The sequence below is a fragment of the Nannospalax galili genome, unplaced genomic scaffold (genome assembly GCF_000622305.1).
Source record: "Nannospalax galili isolate Female #2095 unplaced genomic scaffold, S.galili_v1.0 scaffold842, whole genome shotgun sequence".
NCBI lineage: Eukaryota > Metazoa > Chordata > Mammalia > Rodentia > Spalacidae > Nannospalax > Nannospalax galili.
The window spans coordinates 1,000,489-1,009,944 of NW_008349291.1; the positions used below are offsets into that span (position 1 = coordinate 1,000,489).

At 51.5% G+C, this 9,456-nt stretch overlaps 1 protein-coding gene across 1 annotated transcript in view; it reads right to left on the bottom strand.

Moving 5' to 3' along the window:
• Znf865 (zinc finger protein 865) overlaps nucleotides 1-906 on the bottom strand; it is a 3,778-nt gene extending 2,872 nt beyond the window's left edge. The window contains exon 1 of the mRNA XM_029570163.1: nucleotides 3-906. Within this exon, the coding sequence (XP_029426023.1) occupies nucleotides 3-880 (878 nt within the window). The 5' untranslated portion in view covers nucleotides 881-906. The remainder of the gene's footprint in view (nucleotides 1-2) is intronic.
• Nucleotides 907-9,456: the final 8,550 nt, after the last annotated feature.

Genomic DNA, 9,456 nt, shown 5'->3' on the forward strand with positions numbered 1-9,456 from the left:
CGAGGCCCAGCGAAGGCAGAGGGGGCCCGGGCTGCGGCGCACCCCCGGCAGCGGGCGGCACGTCCTTGTGGCAGCGCCGGTGGCGGATGAGGCTGGAGACATGGTTGTAGGTGCGGCCGCAGACGCCGCACTCGTAGGGCCTCTCCCCGGAGTGTACAAGCATGTGCTGCACCAGGTGCGATGACTGCTTGAAGGACTTCTGGCACACGCCGCAAGGGAAGCGCCGCTCCATCAGGTATTTGAGCCTCCGGAAGTAGCCCTTGTCGTCCTTGCTTGGGTCGCAGGCCGTCCCTACCGTGGGTCCGGGCGGGGTCTGTGTGGGGGTGGGGAGCGGCCCCGGGGTCCCGGTGGGAGCACCTAGTGCTGGCGTCACCCCAGGTCCAGACGTGGGTCCACCTCGTTTCAGGTTCCCAAACAGGTGCTGGTGTCCGGAGAGATCGACGATTCCCCACTGCGGGGCAGGGAAGGCAGCATCGAAGAGGGGCGGAGGGGGCGCCCCAAAGGTGGGCGGCAAGGGCGGATCTGGCTTCTTGGCTTGTGAAGAGGATGAGGATGAGGAAGAGGAGGACGAGGAAGAGGAGGACGATGACGAGGAGGACGAGCTAGGGGCCTCTGCCTTGGGTTTGAAGGTAGACTGGGGTGGGTAGTCATACTGGGGTGGAGGGGGCTGGGGTGGAGGCTGGGGCGGGGGACCCGGAGCGCAGGGCAGGGCTGCCACCGCCTTGGCATGCTCCCCATACAGTTCCATGGGCTCGAAGCGCTGGTGGTTGAGGAATTCCAGGAAGTCAAAGGGGTAGCTCTGGAAGTGGACCCCATCCTCGCCCCCGATGCCGCTGCTCCCGCCACCCCCAGCACTGCTGCCCGCTGGGTTTGCCTCCATCTCGGCCGGTGGAGAGAAGGGAGACCCTGTGAAGAAGAGGATGGGGGCTGAGGAAGGGGGATTCTGAACAGCACCATCTGTGACGTCACCACTGTCCTCCCATAAGTCAGCTCTCCTCTTACCTGTGTGACTCAAGGTCACCTAAGCCTCTTATCTCTGGTCACTCCCCCACACCTTCCCTCCATCTTTTTCTGGGTCATCACACCCCCTGGCCTTCTCCCAGACCTCCCACACCTTCAGGCCTTTGCTTTCTTTCCTCCAACTAACTCCTCCAGGACCTTGGACGGGGACTTGTAGCCCCTGGAGCGCTCTGTGTCTCCATCCACTCCTCCTCCATACCTGGCTCTGGTCTCCATCCCTTCAGGCCGTGCTTTTGTAAAATAAGGATAAGAAGAGTACCACAAGAGAGGCTAAGACACTGGCTTCTGGAGCCAGAAGGCCAGGTTGAATCTGAGTCCAGGGTCTCTCACAGCAAGTGACTGAACGTGTGCCAATGCTTCCTCATCTCCAAGTATGACAAAGTACACAGAGGGGTTCACTTTCACAATCTCAGCACCGCAGGAGGCTGAGGCAGGAGGATCAGTGCAAGTTCAAGGCCAGCCTGGGCTATGTAGTAGGGTGGAAGCCAGCCTGGGCTAGAGTGAGCATGTGGAGTGGGATGAGGAAAGAAAAGCCCAGGGCTGCCATAACGATGCAACATGTGATGCTATGAGGTTCAGCATGTGGGTTTCTGAGGGTGGATGACTCCTAGCACTCTGTACTCAACTGAAGGCCATATACTGTTAGTATCCCTTCCAGCAGCAGAAAAGGAAAGGCAAGAGAACTGGGAAAGAATTCACTATTGGGGGAGGGACTATTCTTTGAATGTGAAGTGGAAAGAAAAATCTGTTTGCCTAAAGTCAGTTCCAGCAAGGGGCCTGGCATTTCTGGAAGGCAGCATCATGCCATGGAATATATAACACCATGGGCCTGAGCAGGCCTGGGTTCTCATCTGGCCTTTGCTGAGATCCATGCTGTCTCCATATATAAAATGGGGCCAGAACCCCTGCATTGCAGTGGGATTTGAAGGTGAAATACATGTTAGCAGAGTGCACCCCACCCTTTGTGCTGTGTGTGTGTATCAGTGCCAGTGCCATCACATACCTGGGCAGAGCTCAGATGCCTGTCCTTAGATAAAGGGCTTTTTTTAACCTGTCCTGGCAGGCAGGCAGGCTGGCAGGCAGGCACTGTCTTATTCCTCCTTTAGAACACTTCATTCCAGATCTTCACTGTCCATGTCTATCCACTCTCCTTACTAGACCCCTCAGCTCCTGGAGTTAGGCTGTGTTCTTAGACCCACCCAATAGCCTCAGGAAATACCCACTGAACTACCTCTGCGGTCCTGTGTGTGTGCCCTGCCTCATTTTCCTTAACATACTAAAGCTGAGGAGTCATGGCTTGGGGGGGGGGTGCTCCCCAAGGTCCAGACTCTATTCCATCTGCCTCGCTGGCTCTCTACACCCACAGGTGAAAGATAAGTGTCTCCTTACCCCAAGTTTACCTAGAGTTAGATATGATTAATATCCAGTGCCAAGTGTCCTTGGACAAGACTCAACATCCCACGCCCTTCACAGCCCCTTCATTTAATCTGACCTCTGGAAGGACCAAAGGCATGCTAACCAAACCACTGCAGGAGGAACCTAAGTTGGGGACTCAGGAGCCAAGGGGGAAGACACAGTGTAGAGTGTGATGGTGGGGGACAGCGACCATGCTGAGAAAGCAGGGTGCTTACCTCCATTAGAGTATATATCAGTTAACTTCCGCTGACTGGGAGTTTCACACAGATGGCTCACCATCCTAAGCACTTTCCACCTGTTAACTCATCCAACCCCCAACACAACTCTTAGATGGAGACACTTATTGGGTAAATTGGGACACTGAGGCCCGGAAAGGCCAAGGGACTTCCTCAAGATCCACAGGGCAAGTCTTTCATGGAGCAACTGGCTTAACCAGCCAGTAGAAAATCCCAGCCCCCATGGGAGACTTCCCGGAGGCTGTAGCCTAAGAACAGAGGAAGGTGCAGGGGCAATATGAATGCAGTTGTCTTTATGGGTGCTCTCTGGGTTATAAAGGGTGTTTATATAAGGGACCTGGTGGGAGGTATGGCAGCTACTCTTCAATAGCTTCTGCCAGGGATGGCGGTGCACATCTGTAATCCCAGCATTTAGGAGACTGAGGCAGGAGCTGAAGGCCAGCCTCACCTACATAGTGAGTTTGAGGCCAGTGTGGGCTACATGAGACTCTCCAAAAACAACAAAACCCATGGATTCTCCTGTCTGTCCTCCACACCCTTCCCAGGGATCAATGAGACCTCCCCCTGAGCTCACTCAGGTCTCTGCCCCTCCCCCCACCACCCTCTAGCGAATCCAGCTGTAGTCCTATCATCACAGTTACTGCCACCAGCATAGTACGTATTCCTTTGCCACAGGTTTGCAGTTTGACCTCTCAAGTAAGCAAGGACTAAAGGAGTGTTTTCTTTGCCACTGGGCAATGCATGTGTGGGTATGTTGTGGGTGTCTGACAAATATCTGTTGTTTTGTAGAAACTAAATAACACCTAGACCTCCAGAAAATCCATGAAGGAATCCCAGGGAAATTAGAGAATGCTCTACAAAGGATGAAAATGAAAACACAGGACTGGAGAAATGGCTCAGCAGTGAAGAGCACTAGCTGCTCTTCCAGAGTCCCAGCACCCACTGACGGCTCTTCCAAAGAAGCCATGTCAGGAGGCTCACAACCACCTGTAACTCTAGTTCCAGGGGCTCCCAAGTCTCTGGCTTCCACTGGCACTTGCACTCATACAGACACACCCATACACACATAATTAAATAAAAACAAGTTAAAAAAGAAAACAGCATCCAATGCTGAAGAGAGTGCCAGAGAGAAAAGTTGTTGCTGAAGATGCCCACAATGCTAAATATTTGCAGAATGAAAATACAGAGGCTGGAAAGATGGCTTAGCAGGTAAAAGCAAGCGCTTGTCACACAAGCCTGACAGGCCGAGCTCAATTCCCAGAACCCACATTGAGAAAAAAGCAGGGGGAACAGATGGGGTGGTACACACGTGATCCCAGCACCCCAAAAGTGAGCTGGGAGGTAGGACAAGAGAGATGACCGGAAGATGAAGCACACTGAGCAGCAGCAGAACCCCCGAGGCAGACCCTGCCTCAACAGGGAAGGAGCCGGCTCCTAGCGTCCTATGCTCTGCATACGCACACCCAGGCGAGCACACCCCACACTCACACAGAAATAGAAAAGTGTATGACAATCGACGACCACAACTTTCCCAGGGAAGAAGACATTTTTGATCGATGTCCCCCAGAAAAGGAATTATGGGGACAATGGTACTATGAATGCAGCGGGGTAAGATGGGCAGATAACGAAGGGGGTGCCATTAGTACAGCGAGAGTTATTAGGTGCATGACAATTTCCACTGAGAAATAAGACATTTCCTTCCTTCAGTGGACTGATGTCTGTTTTAGACTTTTTATTTTATGTGTAGGTACAAGGTATGCACATCATTTAAGTATGCGGTGTCCATGGAGGCCAGAAGAGGACAATGGATCCCTTGGAGTTATAGATAGCCATGAGTCATCATGTGGGGATGGGAACTGAACTACTCCAAACCAAACCACTGAGCCAGCTCTCTGGCTCCCCTGAAGTCTTTTTTTTTTTTTTTTTTTTGGTCTTTTTGAGACAGGATCTCCTGCAGCCCCACCTGGCCTGGAGCCAGGAACTCACTAGTAGACCAGACTGGCCTCAAACTCAGAGATCCGCCTGCCTCTGCTGGGATTAAAGGCGAGAGCCACTACACCTGGCTCATCCCCTGAAGTCTTTTAAATTGTGTGTGTGTGTTCGAATGTTTGTGTGGTATGTGCATGGACTGTACAGATGCTACAAGGTGCATGTAGAGGTCAGAGGACAACTCTATAGAGTTGGTTCTCTCCTTCCATTTAAAAAAATCTTTTTTTTGTCTTTTTGAGACAGAGTCTCCCTGTAGCCCCAGTTGGCCTAGAACTCACTATGTAGACAAGGCCAGCCTCAATCTCAGAAATCTGCCTGCCTCTGCCTCTTGAGTGCTGGGATTAAAGGCATGCAACTCCACACCTGCTTCTCCTTCCATCTTTATGTGGGTTCCAGGGATGGAATCCAGGTCACCAACTGAGCCATCAGCCTTGGACTGAAGTCTTACATTGTTTCTTTTAAGATTTATTTTTATTTTATGTGTATGTGTGATTATGTATATGCACCACCAACATGCTGGTACCCTCAGAGGCCAGAAGAGGGGTCAGATCACTGGGTTACAGGCAGTTGTGAGCCGGCCCATCTGTGTACTGGGACCCAAAAGTCTTATCTTCTGCAAGAGCTGCATGTTCTCTTAACTACTAAGCCATCTCTCCAGTCCCAAATTATTCCTTTTCTAAGGTGAGATGTGTCATAGGTTTTATGAAAATATAATGGGGGACAGCACCCCATCACCACCAAACACAGGGCAGGGTTCTGCATAAAAACACTCAGGCTGGGGGAATGGCTCAGTGGATAAAGCACTTGCTGTGCAAGTGTGAGGACCAGAGTTCAAGTCCCCAGAACCCATGGAAAAGCTGAGTGGGCATTTCCTGTAGCTGCCTGTAATCCCAGTGCTTGGGAGGCAGAGATGGGATCCCCAGAGCAAGCTGGCTAGACTAGCCAAATCTGAGAGCCCCAGGTTGCCTCAGAAAACAAAGTGTAGAGCAATCGAGGAAGACACCTAATGTCAACCTCTGGCTTCCACATGCATGTGCACACACATGAACATGTATACACACAGGAACATATGACATACATGCAAAACTTTTGTAACAGGTCAGGTCTACTGTTTGACCACCTTTATACACACCATCTCCTGGATGCTTCATAATTGTCCTATGCTGTTCTTGGTCTCATTTTGGAAGTGGGGAAACTGGGCAAAGAATGACGAATTCGTTCCCCAAAACTGGTGTAGGCAGCAAAAGGAAAAGCAAGTATTTGATTCTGGGTCTTTTGTTGTTGTCTTTTTGAGACAGGGTCTCCCTGTAGCTCCTGCCGGCCTGGAACTCACTTTGTAGACCAAGCTGGCCTTGAACTCTCAGAGATCCACCTGTCTCTGCCTTCCAAGTGCTGGGACTAAAAGTATGTGCCACCTCGCCTGGCTGATTCTGAATGTTTTTGGTGCCAGGACCTGCCAGCTTTCCCACAGCCACTAAGTTGGCTCATTACTAAGTGGACACTAGTCTGTAACAGCAGTGACATGTAGCATTGAAGGAGTGCTTTCTACAGTGAGAACTCTTCTAGATCTTTTTTCCAACATCAGGAAAGGATGGCTAGAATTGGACTCAGAAACACAAGAGACTGAGGGTCAGAGTGGTAAGAGGTGGGGTTCTGGACCCAGCGCTCCACCCCCTACACTGTCTCTCACTCTGTCACCTTCCAAAACAAAGGCTAAGCCCCATCCCACTGTGCACCAGAGATACAACCTGCCTCATCCCCTCCCTCCCTCCTATTCACACACCTCAGTTTGGCATTCACTGAACCAAGCACAGTGCTCTGTGCTTTATATAGTTTTTGCCTGGTTCAAAATTCACAACACACCCAGGAGGACTGCTCTCTCACTCGGCCAGGCCATGATCCTCCTGCTAAAAACTAACTCACAGAAAATCCCAAAGGCCTCTGGAAGACCATGGAGGACCCCATAGCTCCAGGCTGCTCCTCCAATGTGCTAGCCCTGTTTCTCCTCCAGGGCCTGTGTCCCGGAACCACAGCCTCAGCCTGGAATGCCAATTCCCCCACATTCACCTCCCTCTTTCCCTCACCACCTTCCCATCTTTGCTCAACTGTCTGCTGAATGGGGCTGAGTGACCAGCGCCACCTGACACCCAGGCCCACACCTTCACCCCCTTCATCTCCCTCCCCGTCACTCCACACTGTTGAATACAGTTTGTTTTCTGCTACTTTGGTCTTGCTTTTACTGCTCTCCCTCTCATAGGTAAGTTTTTTTATTTTTCTCTCTCCATTTTTTCATGTATGTGCATGGTGTGCATGTATAGTCTGCATGTTTGCATGTGGGTGGGCACAGGTGTATGTGTGTGCATCTGGAGGCCTTTGATGTCAAGAATCATCCTGCATCGCTCCTCCACCCTATCTATTGAGACAGGGTCTCTCAATCAAACTGGAACTCACTGATATGGCTAGTCTCCGTAGCAGGCTTGCTAGCCTTCAGAGCCTGGAATTACAGGTGGGCCTCCACACACACTGATATTTAGGTGGGTTCCAGGGATCTGAACTTTGATCTTCATGCTTACACAAGTATTTTAGCCACTGAGCCATCTCCCTGCCCTAGAAGCAAGATTTTAATGCTCTGTTCACAGAGCTGTCCTCAGGACCTATAGCTTGATAAGCATTTAAAAAATTTTTTACTACATTGACTGACTGTATGTGTTCACATGCACACATGGAGGTCAGTGGACAACTTGTGGGAATTGGTTCTCTTCTTCCACCATATGGGTCAAGGGATCGAACTCAGCTCACTAGGCTTGGTGGCAAGCATCTTTACCCACTAAGCCATCCAGCCAGCCCCTGAATAAGCATTACTGAGTAGGTGAAGGATGAAGTTGAGCAACAGGGTGAGAAAATGTGTACGTCTAGTCAAAGCTCACCCTCTTAACCACTCCACAGGTAGAGTGAGGAAGCTGTAAGCAGCAGCCCCGTGGTGGGCCGCAGCACTCTAGAAGGATCCAATCTTCTGCTCTGTGGCTAACTAGAAAGGCAAGAGGAAGAGACAGGTGTCCCACAAGGGGTCTTGTGATAGCCCAGCCCCTGTAACTCTGTCCCACACCCTCTTATATATGTATTTTGATTGTGTGTGTGGATGTACATGTGTTGTGGAGGCCAGGGGTGTTGCCTGACTTCCTCAACTGCCCTCCACTTAAGACAGTCTTCCCTTGAACCTGGAGCTTACTAATTCCACTAGTGGCTGGCCAAGCATCTTCCTGTCTCCATCTCCCAGGGCTGAGATTACAGGCACGTGCCACCATGTCCAACTTTTGTAATGTAATGTGGGTGCGGGGAATGTGAACTCAGATACAAGCACTTTATGGATTTTGCTATCTCCCCCAGCCCCTGTATTTTGATTTTTACTTGTCTAGCATCTCAACTAGCATATTCACTCTACATGGACAGGGGTTTTAATCCACTTTATTCTCTATATGAAGTGTGTGATCATTAAGCAGGTGTTCAAAGTGTTTATGAATGGACAGGTGGGAGAATAAAGAATCTTCTGGGCTTGGCAGAGGTAAGGCCAGATCACTTGTCCCAAAGCTATTTGGGATCAAGCCTTCTCCTTCTCCCTTCAATTCTAGGCTCCAACCTCACTAGCCTCCCCTGCTGCTCTTCCACAAGAGTCACAGGACCATTACCTCAAGGCCTTACTTGTATAGTCCACCCAGATCTTTGAATGGCACAGTTAAACCCTGTGATTCAGGATTCATCTCTGGGAACAGCTCACCAACCAGACTCTCACAAAACTCACAGAGCAGCACTGTTTTTGACCTGCCTCTCACCCTGTAAATGAATCGTTATTTGCATCTCTCCCCTTCACAACTGTTAGAGGTCTGGACACTGTTCCGTCTAACAGTGAATATTCATTCAACAAAGAATAAATGCCTACGGGGAAAGACATAAACAGAGGCAGGGTCTTTCCTGGGAGGTTTGGCACAATGTCACAAGAACTGGCTAAAGATTGGGACACTAACTGCTCTGGCCCAATATTCTTCGAGGGAAAGTCTGTACCAAGCACTGTTCTGGCGCAGAGGAGGCCAGGATGATGGTAGGAAGGGAGGCTGGGCAGAATATCACCACAACCTGATGCTAAGCAGGCAGATGTTTCTGCATCTAGAGAGGACACGGTATTAAATCAGAGCCCTAGAGGGAGCTGTTCCACCGAGGGGTGGATTTGAAGCCGTGTTCTTGAGGGGTTGCATGAGAGGGTAAAAAAAAAAAAAGCACTCTTGGTACTGACCAGAATAGAAAATATTTTTGCACCCACAAAGGGGGGAACTGGGGGGTGGGTTGTGTTTAGTCGGACACAGTGGGGGCAGCTCTGCCACAACGACTCATGCCACACCCGCTACAGGACATACTGAGGGCTCAGGAGCAGCTGCCCTCGAAGGGCTGTTGGCACGGGGGGCGGGGGAGGGGGCTGTCGTGGAGTAAGCTCTGAGCAGAGGATTCGTGGGGGGCCCTGGCACTTGAGCGCATCATTGCGAATGAAAGCGCTTTGGCAGCCTTCCCAGGACGTGGAGAGAGGGCGTTCGTGGGCCGGAGACCTGCAGGATCAGGGGGAACTGGGGATCCCCTGGCTCGGGCCCGGCAGAGAAGCACTGACGTTCGGGGGGAGGGGGGGGCGTCCTGGGGACTGCGGCAGGCCCGGGCGGGGCCCCCCGCCCCCGAGGAACCCGGGTCCCCGGGCCGCGCGCCCCGTCACTCACCGGCGCCGGGGTCTCCGCCGGGAGGAGGCTGAGGAGGC